The sequence below is a fragment of the Pteropus alecto genome, unplaced genomic scaffold (assembly GCF_000325575.1).
Source record: "Pteropus alecto unplaced genomic scaffold, ASM32557v1 scaffold45, whole genome shotgun sequence".
NCBI lineage: Eukaryota > Metazoa > Chordata > Mammalia > Chiroptera > Pteropodidae > Pteropus > Pteropus alecto.
The window spans coordinates 4,557,574-4,573,710 of record NW_006442491.1 but is presented as its reverse complement, the minus strand read 5'-3'; the positions used below and the strand labels follow the sequence as shown (position 1 = coordinate 4,573,710).

Sequence of the window (16,137 nt, the reverse complement as noted above, 5' to 3'; positions counted from 1 at the left end):
ACGCGGAAACCGCTGACCGCAGGGGTGATACAGGAACGTGGAGACAGAAACACTCTACGACCGCGACGCGTCTCAAGAAAGGTCGCGCTCGACTGCGGGGAAACTTATTACTTAGCCAGGGTCCAAGATGGCGACGAGCTGTGACGTAAACAAGATCTCGTGAGAGAGAAAGGGCGCGATTTGGAGGGCCCGCGCTTTTGCCTGAGGGGAGGGACTCTCCACGAATGGCGTGAGCGTCTATGGAGGTGAATTAGGGGCTAGGAGCGGGCGTGAGTGCCGCAGTGCATGCTGAGACCGCCGTACCTTGGGTGAGGCCTAACTCGAGACCCAAGCGCAGGACGGATGAAAATACTCGTGCGCAGAGGTTGTTCACGCTCTGAGAGTTAAACAAAAGGTGGTGGCCTCTGAGGTACCGACCCCTGCCCTGGGTTAGGCTTCTTTTTAAGCCGTCTCTTCCCTAATCCTGACTTCACCCGAGGCGCCACAGCCAATCCTGGCCCCACCAGGGTTCCACACCTACAGCAGAGTGGGAGGCTGCCTTTTTGGGGGTCACGATGGTGTGCTCTGCTGACCGCCGCTTACCAGCTTGGACCTTACATGACCCTTCAGAAGCTCGAGTTCCATGTCTATAAAATGGGTCGCAATAGGACCCACCTTAGTGTGAGGGATAAAGAAATCTCATAGACTACTTAGCAAAGAACCTGGTATTTAAGGATCCGCGGTGAATTATTATAGGATACAGGTTCTAGGGTTTTTCTGTTTCATCTTCCTGGGCGTCATATTTCTTCAGATTGAACATTGAGGATGTCTTGCTCCAAGGTGTCTGCTATTTCGCATTTTAATAAGTGCTGATCCTTCTGGTTTTGATGAGAGTCTGTCTTTGGAAATAGAGTTGTCCAAATATGTTGCAAAAACTTATAGAATACGCTTTTAATGTGCAATATTATACTAATGAAATTTACACTTAGGTAGTTCAAATATTTAACATATTTGGTACCTAACACCACTTTTCTCTTTAATAGGAATGCAAAAATTAAAAAGGCCCTCGGCATTGCAAGGTGAAGTGAAAAGAAAAATCTAAGATGAAGGCGTTTCAGATCATCTGCAGACAGCTTAGAAGTTCAAAGGGGTTCTCTGTAGAACCAGCCCTCCGTGTCGGTTTCTTCACTTCCTCTTATTCATGTGGCCGGAAGAAAAAAATGAACCCTTATGAAGAAGTGAACCAAGAAAAGTACTCTAATTTAGTACAGTCTGTCTTGTCATTCAGAGGCCATGCTCAGACTCCAGAATCATTATTCGAGGAAGATACTTTACTCTATGGACCTGTGAGTAAGTGTAAACCCCCGAAGCAAGATGAGGAAGCAGGGGTTCCAGGAAACTGGTTTCCTCTCTTCAATCCAGAGAAATGCTTAAAACCAAATGCAACAAGTGATGCTACAATTCCTTTGAAAATCCCTTTGCAAAAGAATAAGATAACAAGTGTGACCCGTGTGCTTCAGCAGACCATGACATCAGAACAGCTTTTCTATTTGGAAAGATGGAAACAGCGGATGATTCTGGAACTGGGAGAGGATGGCTTTGCAGAATATACTTCAAGTAACTTTCTCAGTTCTAGTTTTGTATTGTTACTATGTTTTCTAGAATATAGAGCACTTGTGTCATTCTTTTGAGATTTTTGACCCTTAACTAGTGAACTACTTTCAAATAATAATTAGCTCTAAATATCACTTTGTGTTTTAACTCACTTAATCCTCATGATAACCCTATAAGCCATAGGGACTATTGTTCCCATTTCACAAATGAAACTGAAGCACAGAGATAAGTATTTTGACCAAATGATGTATAAAATTCATTTATTTTATAAGCTAAAAACTTAAGTATTAGCACTGCCTGTTTTCTTTGATTATGGGGTTAATTACCTAATAATGGAATTCTAGTTGTTTGCTAGGCATTCTGTTCAGAATCCATTAAATACCCCCTTTTCTACTTACCAGTGTAGACTGACTCATAAACAATAAGCCAGAACACATGATCTGTATTTAGATCTTGGTAAATTGAGATAATCAGATGCTCTTGATTAGGATCTGAGAATAAACTTTAGCCTTCAACTCCTAATTTACTAAATTCTTAGACAAGTGAGAAAAATAAGTTCCTTGAAACAGATTCCATTGAAAAGCAAGATAAAAAGAACAATGGCACAGGTGAATTATCTGGTCCCCATCAGGATTATGTAATTGTCTTTTATTAAAGATGAGGTTTACATTGAGCATTCCTTAGCCTATGCTTCCCAGAGAGCAGTAAGTGGTACCCAAGCACTTTTATTTTTAAGTGAATATTCTGACTTGATGCTATCTGTAGTAAATCTTGAATCTTATAAAATTCGTTTTGACAAATTGAGTCGTTTTTGATGTTCTGAGACTTACAGTCTGAGGTATCCTGTAATCTAGATTCCTGTGTTTATGCCTCCTGTATGTGAAGAACCTAGCCAGAGAGGTCAAGTATATAGTTGATAAAGCAGTTTTTCCTGTTTTTAACATCTTTGTGTTCTACTTCATTAAGCTAATCTGTACATGAATAGTACACTTCTTTTCCCTAGGTTTTAATTTCATCAGTCTTAAATTTCTTATAGGCCTTTCTTGTGCTGTCATTAAGTCCATTTGAGCCAAGTAAATTTGGAATAGAATAACTTACTCAGTTGAATTTAATTTAACTCCCCAAGTAATTTCCTGGAAGCTATCCATTTTTTGCCAGTGGTAGAACTGACCTTTCAAAATCTTTGCAAAAAATACCTGACAAACGTAATATGGTTTGATATTACCTCATTAGATAAGATTTTTTGGTTGTAAAAAGAAGTGTAAACAAAAGTGCAATTTCCTAAATTTCTAATGATTAGCACTTATAAACTGGATACTTAAATTCACAGTACCATAAATTAAGTCTGGTCCAGTAGCCCCCAGATCTTCAATTCTAATTTGGCCTAATTCAATTAGAAATACTTTATTTTAATCCATTTTATTGTTTAGGCTATTTTAGTCCCTTTGGTTTTCAAAGTGTATTAGGTTTCATAAGAGGCTAAAATGTGGTATCTCAAGGGTTGTCACTTAAAGATAAATTTTGCATTATTTCTATTTTATTACTCAGTTTTTTTAAGAGTATTTGTTTTTAAGTACTAGTTTGGTATTTTTTTTGTTTTTCTTCTCCCCCAATTTTCTTTTCAGAGATATTTTTACAAGGGAAACGGTTCCATGAAGACTTGGAAAGTATACTTTCTCCCCAAGAGAACTTAAAAGAGAGAGATGAAAATCTCGAATCTGGCTACATCAAAAGTGTCCAGCATATTCTGAAAGATGTCAATGGAGTTCGAGCTCTTGAGAGCGCTGTTCAGCATAAAACCTTAAAGTATGGAGGTCTACTGGACTGTGTGGCTGAGTATCAGTAAGTATTAAATGGTTTCCATCAAAGTGTGGTGATGATAAATGCAGAGTGGGACAGATGGTGCCAGCCAGACACTATTTCCTCTTAACCTCCTGCTTCAAGGTGCAGCCTCTGTAAGATCAAAACCTACGTGATAGGTAAAAGAATTGGGTATGGGGCAGGAGATGGGGTGGATACAGAGGGAAGAGCTGCACTATCCAGGTAAATCTGTGTTCCAAAATCAAAGTGTTTGGTGGACGAAACGTATAACTTTTCAATATCCCTAGGACGGTCTTTTTTCCAGCATGTACCAGCAAGGTACCGACCATAAGATTCAATTTGACTCCTACATTTTCTGTCCTGTTTCCCTAAAAATAGCATCTTGATCTGTTAGTCTTGAAAATCAACTCTTTTTCTTGGCTCCCAGGTAGTATTTGACATGGATAGGAGCTTCCTGTGGTTTTTAAATTGCTCCTCTTACTATTTCCCATTTACTCCAGATTCCAAGGGTAGATATAACCTGCAGGTACATTTGTTCCAAAAAACGTATGTGAGTAATACAACAGGGTAGGAGAAAAAAAATTTGTGAGTGTAACCCTTCGAACTCGTTAATATTTTTAAAAAATTGGCATTTCTTATTCTGGAAACTGTTTAGGCCACACAGTAGTTTTGTGCCATGGTTGCCTCATATCTGAGAAGAGACTTGTGTGCCTAGAAATTTAGTAGGCTATTTTTGGCTGCCCTTTCTATTAACCAGCGGAGCCATACAATCAAAGGCCTATAAGAAATTTCTGACACCAAGCACTTCTCATAGGGATTAAAAAATATGTCCACAATACTACTGTTTGTTCTTTGCTCTTGATGTAAAGAGCATCAACGTTGAAAATATGAACATTGAACATTTTTTAAACTAAGGTTTTAGAAATTTTAGAAAAATTTTTTTAAGCAAGGCAACCTTTGGTTGACTTCACAGATTGCAAGAACCTTGTCAGCTTACAATCCCTTATTTTTTATTTTTATTTTTTACACCTACAACATCTGGTCTTTCTAGATGGTCTCCCATCCAAGTACTAACCAGGCCCAACCCTGCTTAGCTTCCAAGATTAGACAGGATCGGGCTTGTTCAGGGTGGCATGGCCGTAGACTAAAAAGAAATTTTGATAGGTAATTTATGCACCTGAAACTAATGTAATATTGTATGTCAGCTATAAATGAAGAATTAAAAAACAGTCTCCCACCCTGCTCTTTTTTCTCATGCTTTTAAATGTGGTAAAATATACATAAAATTGACCATTTTTAAGTGTACAGTTCAGTGGTATTAAATACATTCATTATGTGCAACCATCACCACCACTTATCTCTAGGACACTTTTCATCTGATAAAACTAAAATTATATACCCATTAAATGATAACGTCCCACCTATTTTCAGCCCCTGGCAACCACCATTCTACTTTCTGTCTGTAAATTTGACTACTCTTAAGAACCTTATATAAGTGAAATCATATAGTAATTGTCTTTTTCTGACTAGCTATTTCATTCAGCATAATGTCCTCAGGGTTCATCTGTGTTGCAGCATCTGTCAGAATTTCCTTTTTCAGGCTGATTAATATTTCATTGTATGTATGTACCACATTTCGCTTGTCTAATTATCAGTGGACACTTGGGTTGCTTTCAGGTTTTAGCTATTATGAATAATACTCTTATAAACATGGGTATACAAATCTCTTCAAGACCGTGCTTTTAAATTTTTTGGATATATGCCAGAAGTAGAATTGCTGAATCATATGGTAATTCTATCTTTAATATTTTGAGGAACTGCCATACCATGTTCTACAGAGGCTATGCCATTTTATATTCCCAACAGTGCACAAGAGTTCCAATTTTTCCACATTCTCTCTAAGACTTGTTATTTTTTGTTTTTGTTTTTGATAGTAGCCATCTTAGCGAGTATGAAGTGGTATCTCGTTGTAGATTTGATTTCCATTTCCGTAATGATTGAGCATCATTTCATGTGCTGATTGGCCATTTGTATATCTTCTGTACAGGAATGTCTGTTTGGTTGCTTTGCCCATTTTTTAAGTTTATTGGTTTTTTGTTGTTGAGGTTTAACAGTTCTTTATATATTTGGGGTATTAATCCTTTATCAGATACATGACTTGAAATACTTTTCCCCATTCTGTCGATTGCTTTTTTACTCTACTGTTAGTATCTTTTGATGCACAATTTTTAAAAATTTTTGTCTAATCCACTTTGTGTATGATTTCTTTTGTGGCCTGTATCCTTGTTGTCATATCTAATAAATTATTGTCAAATTCAATGTCATTAAGCTTTGACCCCGTTTTAATTCTTATATTTAGATCACGGATCCATTTTGAGTTAATTTTTGCATGTGATGTTAGGTAGTTCAGCTTCATTCTTTGCATGTAGGTATCCAGTTTTCCCAACACCCTTTCTTGAAAAGACTGATTGAATGTGTTTGGCACCCTTGTCAGAAATCATGTGACCATATAGATAAGAGTTTATTTCTGAGTTCTCTGTTGTATTCCATTGATCTATATGTCTGTCCTTTGGCCAGTACCACACTAATTATTGTAGCTTTGTAGTAAGTTTTGAAATCAAGTGTGAATCTTCCAGCTTTGTTCCTTTTCAAGATTCTTTTGGCTATTTGGAGTCCCTTGAGATTTCATATGGATTTTACTATTTTTGCAAAAACTGTCACTAGGATTTTTATAGACATTGCATTAAATTTATAGATTGTTTTCTGTATTTTGAACACCTTAATAATATTAAACTTTCCAATCCATGAACATGAAATATGTTTCCATTTCCATTTGTTTTCTTTAATTTCTTTGAGCAATGATTCGTAGTTTTCATTATATGTCTTTCACTTCATTGGTTAAGTTAATGAACAAGTGTTTTATTCATTATGATGCTATTATAAATGAAATTGTTTTGTAATTTCCTTTTCAGATTATTCCTTGTATATAGAAATGCAATTGATGTTTGTGTGTTGACTTTGTATCTGGCTACTTTGCTGAATTTATTCTGCCAGGTTTTTTTTTTTTGTGGATGCTTTTAGGTTTTGACCCAAAAGATTATATCCTCTGTGCACAGAGATAATTTTACTTTTTCCTTTCCAATTTGCATGCTTTTTATTTCTGTGTTGCTTGGTCATTCTGGCTAGAACATCCAGTACTTTGTTGAATAGAGTGGTGAAAACAGATAGACTTGCCTTGTTCCTTATCTTACAGGAAAACCTTTCATTCTTTCATTATTGAGTATGATGTTTGCTGTGGGTTTTTCATATGTGGCTTTTATGTTGATGTAGCTTCTTTCTATTCCTAGTTTGTTAGGTGTTTTTATCATAAAGGATATTTAATTTTCAAACACTTTTTCCATATCAATTGAGATAATTTTGTGGTTTTCTTCGTTCTGTTAGTGAGGTATATTACATTGATTGATTTTTGTATGTTGGATCATCATTGCATTCAAGGAATAAATCTCGCTTGGTCATGGTGTATAATCTTTTTATTATGCTGCTGAATTTGGTTTATTAGTATTTTGAGGATTTTGATATCAGCGTTCATTGATCTGTAGTTCTCTTACAGTGTCTTTGGCTTTAGTATCATGGTAATGCTGGATTCTTGAATGAGTTACAAAGAGTTCATTACTTTTCAATTTTTTTTTAAAGTTTTAGAAGGATTGGTATTTTTCTTTAAACATTTGGTAGAATTTACCAGTAAAGATATCAGGTCCAAGGCTTTTATTTGCCAGAAAATTTTTGATTACTCATTCAGTCTTCTTACTAATTACAGATCTACTCACATATTTTATTTACTCATGATTTAGTCCTTGTAGGTTTTTGTTTCTAAGAATTTGTCTGTTTCATCTAGGCTATCCAACTTTTTGGCATTCAGTTTTTCATAATAATCTCTTATGCTTTTCATTTCTATAGTAATGTCCCTAATTTTATTTCTCATTTTTGTAATTTGAGTCTTTTCTTTTTTTTCTAAGTCCATCTAGTTAAAAGGTTTTTCAATTTTGTTGATCTGTTCAAAGAACCAACTTTTGGTTTCATTGATTTTTTTTTTTTTCTCTATTCTTTTCCTGTTCCCTATTTTGTTTATCTCTCGGTTCATACTTTTTTATTTCCTTCTTTCTGAAAACTTTAGGTTTGCTTCTTAATTTTTTAGTTCCTTAAGTTATAAGGTTAGGTTGTTGATTTGATTCTTTATTGCTTTTTAATGTAAGCATATTTTTTTTAATATAAGCATTTTTATAGCTATAATTTTCCTCTTCACACTTTTTACTGTGTCCCATAAATTTAGGTTTCATTTTCATTTGTATTTAATTGTTTTCTAATTTCCTTTGTGATTTCTTCTTTGGTTAAGAATGTGTTGTTTAATTTCTATAATTTTGTGGTTTTCTAGTTTTACTTCTGTTGTTGATTTCTAACTTTATCCCATTCTGGTCAGAGAAGATACTTTGTATGATATCTATCTTTTTAAATAAATCTAGACTTATTTTTAAATAAATCTAGACTTATTTTTAAATAAATCTAAACTTATTTTTAAATAAATCTAGACTTATTTTTAAATAAATCTAAACTTATGGTTTGTCCTGGAAAATGTCCCACGTACACTTGAGAAGATTTGTATTCTGTTGCTGGGTAGAGTGTTCTGTATGTCCATTAGATATAGTTGGTTTATTGTGTTATTTTAAGTCTTCTATTTCTTTATCTTCTGTCTGGTTTAAAATAGGGTATTGAAGTCTCCAACTATTATTATAGAACTGTATTTCTCCCTTCAATTTTGTCATATATTTTGCCAGTCTGTTATAAGGTACATATATGCTTATAATTGTTATACCTTCTTTATTAACATATATTGTGTTTCTTTGTCTCTTGTTGCCTTTTTAATTTAAAGTCTTCTGTCAGCTCTTGCTCTCTTTTGGTTACTATTTGCATGGGATATCTTTTTTTATCCTTTCACTTTCAGTGTATTTGCATCTTTGGATATATAGTGAGTCTCTTGTAGACAGCATATAATTGGATCATTGTTTTTATCCATTCTGTCAATCTCTGTCTTTTGACTTGAATGTTTAATCTATTTACATTTAAAATGATTGCTGATAAGGAGAGACTTAGGTCATTTTGCTGTTTGTTTTCTGTGTCTTGTTTCTTATTTCCTGCATTGACTGTCTTTTGTTCACCTTTTTGTGGTGAAATGTTTTAATTCCTTCCTTATTTCCTTTTGTGTATATTCTGTAGTTGTTCTTTCGATTACCATGAGGATTACATTTAACATCCTAGTTAAAATATTCTAATTTGAATTTTATAGCATCTTAATGTTAATAACATACTAAAACTGCTCCTTTAACAGCTTTGTCCCCATCCCTTTCAGTCATTGCTACACAAAATTAGGTCTTTATACATTGTGTGCCCCAAAACATAAGGTAACATTTTTTAGATGCATTAATCTTTTAAATTATGTAAAAAACAAAATGTGGAGTCACAAACAATAGTTAAAATAAAACTAGCTTTTAGATTAACAGTTTTTTTAAAAAAATACTACTCCTGTAAGTCATGTAGAAAACAAAAAATGGAGTTACAAACTATTATTACAGTACTAGCTTTTATAATTGCCCGTGTATTTACCTTTATTGAGATCTTTAAGCATCTTTAAGACTCAAAAAAAAAAGTCTTTGGTAGATCTACCATCACATCTTTTTCAAAGATAGTTTCTGTTGATTTATTTTTACTTTTGAATGGGCCATATTTTGCTGTTTTCTTTGTATGCCTTGTGATTTGTTGTTAAAAACTGTACTTTGAATTTAATATTGTGGTAACTGGAAATCAAATTCTCCCCCTACCCCAAGGTTTTCTGGGTTTTGTTTATTTGGGGGTTTATTATTGTCGTATGCTACCTCTGTGCCAACCATCAACCTGAGGCGTAAACTTAAGGTCTTCTCAGGTCTCTTATGAGCCTGTGCCTTTCCCTGGACTTGCACAATCACTTTCTAGTTTCCCCCATATATGCAGTTGTATTTGGATGTCATAGTCTAGCTCTGACTTCCAGAAGGGATAAAAGAGAAAATGAAGGAGTGGGGGGAGTGCCAGCCCTTTAAATCCCTGGAAATCACTTCATCTGGAGGAAGAGGAGCTTACAACAGTAGGGGGAGGTACAACAACAATGGCCACCCTCTTCTTTGTCTGTATGTGTGTGGTTAGAAACATCAATCAGCGATGAGACACAGATCCCTGATACTTGGAGGACATGGTCCTTTTTGTCCACTCTGACTCATACAAGCTATATACAAGCTGTTCCAGGAACATATGCACAGCTGCCTGCCCCATGAATGAAGAGCGGGGATGGGTGGCTTCTATTGTGCTAAGAGCTGAAATTGACAAAAATTAACCACGGTTTACCATCGAAGTCTTCAGCAGACTCTATACTTCCATAATAGTTATATCATTCTGCCATCGCAGTTGTTGTTTAAGTGGGTGGACAGAGTCCTTGGTGCCATCTTCCTAGAATCCTCCACCCCCATTCCATTTTCAACCTCTGTTTAAAAAGTTATTGTGATTCTGAGATTTTATGATAACATGTACAATCATTTGTCCCCACCCCCACTTACTAACAAAAAATGCTAAACCCTGCTATTTTTCACTTGAAAATGTTTTAGAGATCTTTCTTTATTAGCTTATATAGATCTGCAGCATTCTTTTCTGTTTTAATAATTTTCTACTATTCATAACAGCTTATTAATGCTTTGTCACATTCGCTTTCGATTTTTTTAAAAGAAATATAATATTACAAATTAAGCTCATGTCATCTTTAACCACCTCTTCTCTCACAATCCCCTGGCCAAGGATAGTCACTGTTGTAAGTTTGGTGCTGTGCCCTTCTGGTCTGCTTTTTATACTACTTAACACACAGCACACTTCCAGTCTACTTTCTGCACTCATACATATGTGCACATACACTCATAATGCTATGTATAATCCACAAATGCAACACACTGTGTCTTGTAACATAACTGTGACAGTCACAATATATAGAAATCTCTAGATCACAAATCTCTAGTATCACAGAGCTTGTAAGATATTGGGTTCTGGAGACTGCATGGCTTTTCATCTTAACCTTAGGCTAGTTGCTTAGCCTCTCTGTACCTCAGTTTGTTCATCTGTTAAATAAAGCAAATAATAGTACCTACCTCTTAGGGTTATAAAAATTAAATGAGATGTTCCCTGTACAGTACTTAAAATGCACACTATCTACTCAGTAAATATCAGCATTATTATTTTGATCCTGTTCTCTCCTTTTACTGCTGTTTGGTATTCCATTGTACGAATGAACCATATCCATTTCCCTATTGGGAACATTCAAGTTATTTCTGGTTTTTCAGATTACAAACTACGGCAAATGAATGTGTCTCCTTGTATTCTGTTACAAGAGTTTCTCTAGACAGATACACAAGTTCATTTGTTTGGTTGGTTTGGTGGGTGATGCATACAGTTTGGGTAAATTCAGTTGATCTGAAGTAGGCCTGAACATGAGTACTCCTTAAGTTTTCCGGGCACTGTAACTTCTACCCAGAATATCAAACCATTACTCTCCTCTAGTCTATAGCTAAAGAGGAAATTGCTGTGTGAAAGGGTTTGTATATTTTAAGTTATCACATATATGAGTGTGCTTATTTGTGCACACCTTAAATAACAATGTTAATAATTTTGATAACACCGTTTCTTATCATTTCAATCTGCATTTCACTTAAAGTAGGCCATGCATCTTTGTTTAAGAGCTATTTATAGATTGTCTTATTGCAATTTTAATTTGGATTTACACTACTAAATTTTTTTCCACAGTATTTAAAGTTCTACAAATAGAGGCCGGACAATGGGCTTGCCGTTGCCCTTGGTTATGGGGTCGTTGTTGGCACCCAGACCACAGCATTCATGATGAACTTAATTCAGATTGTACGTGACCACTGGGTACATGTACTTGTCCCTATGAGATTTGTCTTTGGATGTTATCTAGATGGAAAGAATGATGAAAAGCTAACTTCCCTCTGAGACAAGAGTTATTTAAAAGGGAATTGAAACCACCATGAAGAAATCACCTAGAAGTAAAAGCTGTGATTGAATTACAGAATGTTCACATTTTTAAAATTATGAGAGAAATAAAAACACATTATATAATTTGGAAAAAAAAAAATAGTTCCACAAATAGAAACAGTGATCCATGGCAGAAATCTTTATTTTTAGGGTATTTTGATTTATTCAAGAAAGAAAACTGGGAATGGCAGCTATATTTCAATGTCTTAATATGAAAAAAAAAATGTAAAATATCCCACTAATAACTTTTTTATTATATGTTGAAATGATAATATTTTGGGTTCAATAAAATATTAAAATTTCACCTGTTTCTTTTTTTTTCTTTTTTAATGTAGCTGAAGAACATTTAAGATGATGTGTATCTCACATTTTATTTTAATTTTAGACAGCACTACTATAGACTGATTTTATAAATACCATGCATAAGTTGTAACTGTAGAGCTATAGTGACAGGTAACATACACAATATATTGTACAAAATCTCCCTATAGACTGCCAGTCTTGAAGTTGAAATTATGAAAGGCAAATTGAACAGATAGAGCCCTTTGAGGGTCACCAGTTATTAGTCCATTCATCCACTCTATGTTCCTTTTGACTTAAAAAAAAAATGGTAGGAATTTTTTTCCTCCAATATCCTTAATAGTAAGACATCCCACCATGTGTGTGACCTTTTAGGGCAAGGACTAGGTCTCCTTATTTGTATTTCTGCATATAGTTGGTGCCTAGTAAGTGTTGACGGATTTGAACCCCAGCTTTGGTTTTTGCACAAGAGAATTTCTGAGGCACCATGATGTTTAGTTTTTTATGATAAAGACTTTCCTACTGGTTTATTGTGGTTCATTCTGTTAGATATTTGAAGCAAAATCAACTAAGATAATAATAGGTGTCATTTCAATTTCCCTGTCAACTGTTAAAGGAAAGGAGGCTGTGAAGGTCTGAAGGAATTTCGAGAGAGAGTAGAAACTTGAACTGTGGAAAAGTTATTTCCCAGCACTCCCACATAGGCCTGCACCTGTAGATCTCATCAGTTCAATTTAGGAAGCAGTTCCCATCAGATTTTTGTAACCCTAAGCTGTAAAGCTCAGAGGAGCTGGTTTTTTGGAAAGTGGAGAATAGAAGCAACAGTCATTGGGTAACAATAGTAAACTATATATAAGAGAGTTAACCTAATAGAGAGTTTGTTAGTTTGAACCATTAATACAAAGATTTCTTTGGTTTCTCTTTAGGGGCAAGCTGTGTGTGATTGATTGGAAGACCTCAGAGAAACCAAAACCTTTTATCCAAAATACATTTGACAACCCATTGCAGGTTGTGGCATACATGGGTGCCATAAACCAAGATGCCAACTACAGCTTTCAGGTCAGGACACTGAGCCTCTACTTCCAAGTTTTGCTTGATGCTTGTTTATAGCTACTTAACTTCTTATGGTTCTTACTCTGTCTATATTCCACTGCTTACTCTGTTTCTTGTCCATCTACCACTTTAAAAAGCACTTTCCCCCACACTCTTCCTGGGCTTTTTGTTGGTGGTGGTAATAGTTCTTTAATGATAACAGTCCATTCTTCAGTGTCTTATCTATCATCTTTGTGTTCTTATGTATGCTGGTGCAGTCTTTCATCAACCCCTCTTAGAAACTGAATTAGGAGATATCACTATAGATTATTTTGTTCTGAGTTTGCCCTGGAGTAAGGAGGAAATGAACCTAAACTCTTGTCTTCCTGTTTTCTTCCTAGGTTCAGTATGGCTTAATTGTGGTGGCCTACAAAGATGGATCCCCTGCCCACTCCCATTTCATGGACACAGAGCTCTGTTCCCAGTACTGGACAAAGTGGCTTCTTCGACTAGAAGAATATACAAAGAAGGAAAAGAACCAGAATATTCAGAAATCAGATTAGTGGCAGGATGCTATTTGAGTACATTCAGCATGTTCTCACAGTTTGGGAAGAGATATCACTGTTAACTATGACCTAAAATGGAGGTGCCACAGGATCTGAGAGCTATATTAACATAAGCAGAAGTATTTGTTGAAATTTATTGCAACAAAAAAGACCAAAGCCAGAAAAGTTTAAAGAATTGGACTTGTGAACATAAAAGACCAACTATGCTACCTCTGGCTATGATTTACCCGAAAAAAGAGCAAGCAGGATTGGCACAGCATTGGTGGCTCTTGGACCCCACCCCTGGGGACCTTTCTGTGTCCCAGGCAGGACGCCCAGTCTTTGAACTAAAATTGGAGGGCATTGAGGCTTGGTGTGCCAAGCATTTCCTCGGGTACATCAGGACGGCAGGGGCCATGCCCCACCAGTTTGTGTGTGGAAGGAGAATTTGCATCAGCCAACTACTGCCGACGCAGTTTTCTAAAACTTGTGTCGTAGATTGGGTTTCTCTATATATTTCTTTGGGGAAAACTTTCATTTAACATTTTTGAAAAATAAATATGCAATTCCTTAGCCTCGAGTAAATATTGCTCTCTGGAAAGATGGGGCATATTCACCATATCGTTAGCAATAATACCTCTTGGCATATTAGCAGGTAACCCCTAGAAGTAGCCATACCGCAGTCTGAGATTCATAATTGTAGGTATTTTAATAGTTGTGTTCTGGTTTGAGTCAATGAATCATGTCCATAGAGAAAATATCATTTGTGGAATTTTTCACCTGTGGGGAACAATAATTATTGATTTTTTTATGTGTTTGACAAGTAATAAAAATTATTAGTTGTCACTGGGTTTGGGAAACTTAAATAAATCCCTGCTGTGGCCCTGGGGAAGGTTGCCTGTTTCTTGGAGCAGGTCAGCATTTAAGTTACAATTACTGTCTTAAATCATAGGGTGCTACAAGTACTTTTTTTCTTTCATTAGCTATAATTATAAGAAAATACAAGATGTGAATTAAACTATGAGGCTTTTGGTTTCTTTTTATTTAAATTTATGTGTTTATAGGTTAATTTCACAAAGGTGGAACTTGTTTAGGTTTCATTTTTAAATTCACAATTTTACCACTGGCCCAGTAGTATGTATTTTATGTAAAGGCTTACTAGGAGGTGTCCTGAACCACGGTCACCTGGCAAGGAAAGTAAGGATCAGGTAGAAGAAAGGAGGCTTAAGAATGATCTCTTATATATACCAGCATTTTTTTCAAGCAGTATATATTCCTGTAGCCCGTAATTTCCAAAGTCAGAAATCAAGTGAGAAAACTAAAAATTGTACCACCAGATTTTGCCACACTGCTATAATAAGCCTCACCCTAGAATTTAGGAGCCTAGACGCAACCAGACTTTAATGCAGTTCTCTTGGGTTAATATAAATGCACCTTGGACCTGTCTCTTTGGACCAAGAGTGTCCCCAGCAAATGGTGGCATGAAGAGTTCCATGAAGAACCTCAGAGTCTGACTAAGGTGACATGGTTGGTAGGAGAACTGAAGGCAAGTTTCTAGGTAGGTTTCCCTGAACAACACAAGGGCACACCAATTTCTCCAATCCTGATAATCTTCGGATCTTGCCAAGTAAGTCTTAAATCCTCTGAGAAGGAAATGTTGGTGAAAAAAGGTTATTTTCACTACTGAGGCATAAGAGGAGAAAACCAAATCTGAGTTTCTAAATGAGTCACGATTTTTCAAGAATTAAAAAGTATGTTAATAATTGTTGGATACTAGCGGTTCCCCTAAGAAATACATAGCATATTAAACTACAGTGAAATGAAAGAGGATTTGTGATAGATTCTGCAGTGGAGGTAAAATATTTTTAAAAGAGAGAAATTGCTCTTCTGAGGGTTTCTTCACAGAAGTACGAAACGGAGCCTTATAATCTTGATCTTTGAGACAATCCATTAGATTGAAAGCTGTCTGCATTCTCTTCTGCAATTCTACATACTAATGTATTTAATAAGAATGCATTTTAAAAGCTGGCAAGAGCTCCATGCTGGCACTAAGTCAGTTTCTTCCCCCAAAATGCCTCCTTTCTCCTCGAACTTGTCCTCTTGCTCAGAGCAATTAGCACTTATTAATCTTAGAACATTAACCTCTATAAACCTATTATAGTTCTAAGAAAATGTGTCAACACACAACCTATGGTTTCATACTTGTTGACTCTGATAAATACAGGAAGAGGGTTAGTCATAAGTCAATGTGTTTCTAGGTAATCAATTTGCCTACCAACTTTAAAAGAAGCTGGAAAGGGGTAATTTGTTTTAATCACTGCATCTTTCCATCTGAGCATTAAACATTTGATTATAACCTACTCTACCCTCCCTCTCCCACCAAAAAAAAAAAGTGAAGCAAGGAAATAGTTGGAACTTTTATTTTTAAATAAATACTTCAGTTGTTTGGAGCTAGTGCCCTAAAGAGAAATACTGTCTTAAATGAATCAATCACTAAGTAAAAAGCAGAACCGAATCTCCCTGCTTCCCTGCCATTCTCTTTCTTCCCTCCCCTACCTCCCTTCCCTCCCTTCCAGCCCCTGAGGCCTACAGGTCAAGCAAAGAGATGTTGCTGGAAGTCTAACCTACTGAATCTCTTAAGTTACTTATACTACATAAGAGAGCTTGAGAGAACCTCTGAGGAGATTGATGCCCCTGATGAAGGAAAAGTCTTATACGTTTCCTGGAC

General features: G+C 35.8%; 1 protein-coding gene and 1 pseudogene across 6 annotated transcripts; one reads left to right on the top strand and one right to left on the bottom strand.

The window, feature by feature from the left end:
* The first annotated feature begins 131 nt into the window (after nucleotides 1-131).
* On the top strand, nucleotides 132-14,430 carry MGME1 (mitochondrial genome maintenance exonuclease 1). Of its 6 annotated transcripts, none has more exons than XM_015597032.2 (5): nucleotides 132-245; nucleotides 1,023-1,596; nucleotides 3,219-3,435; nucleotides 12,759-12,891; nucleotides 13,266-14,430. In XM_015597032.2, the coding sequence occupies exons 2-5, from the start codon at nucleotides 1,083-1,085 to the stop codon at nucleotides 13,425-13,427; spliced, it is 1,026 nt and encodes a 341-aa protein (XP_015452518.1). In that variant the 5' UTR covers nucleotides 132-245; nucleotides 1,023-1,082; the 3' UTR covers nucleotides 13,428-14,430. The 6 variants fall into 6 exon arrangements, with proteins under 6 accessions (XP_015452518.1, XP_015452516.1, XP_015452517.1 ...); XM_015597030.2 differs by having other exon boundaries at nucleotides 189-308; XM_015597031.2 differs by having other exon boundaries at nucleotides 196-364.
* Nucleotides 4,441-4,559, bottom strand: LOC112471251 (annotated as a pseudogene).
* Nucleotides 14,431-16,137: the final 1,707 nt, after the last annotated feature.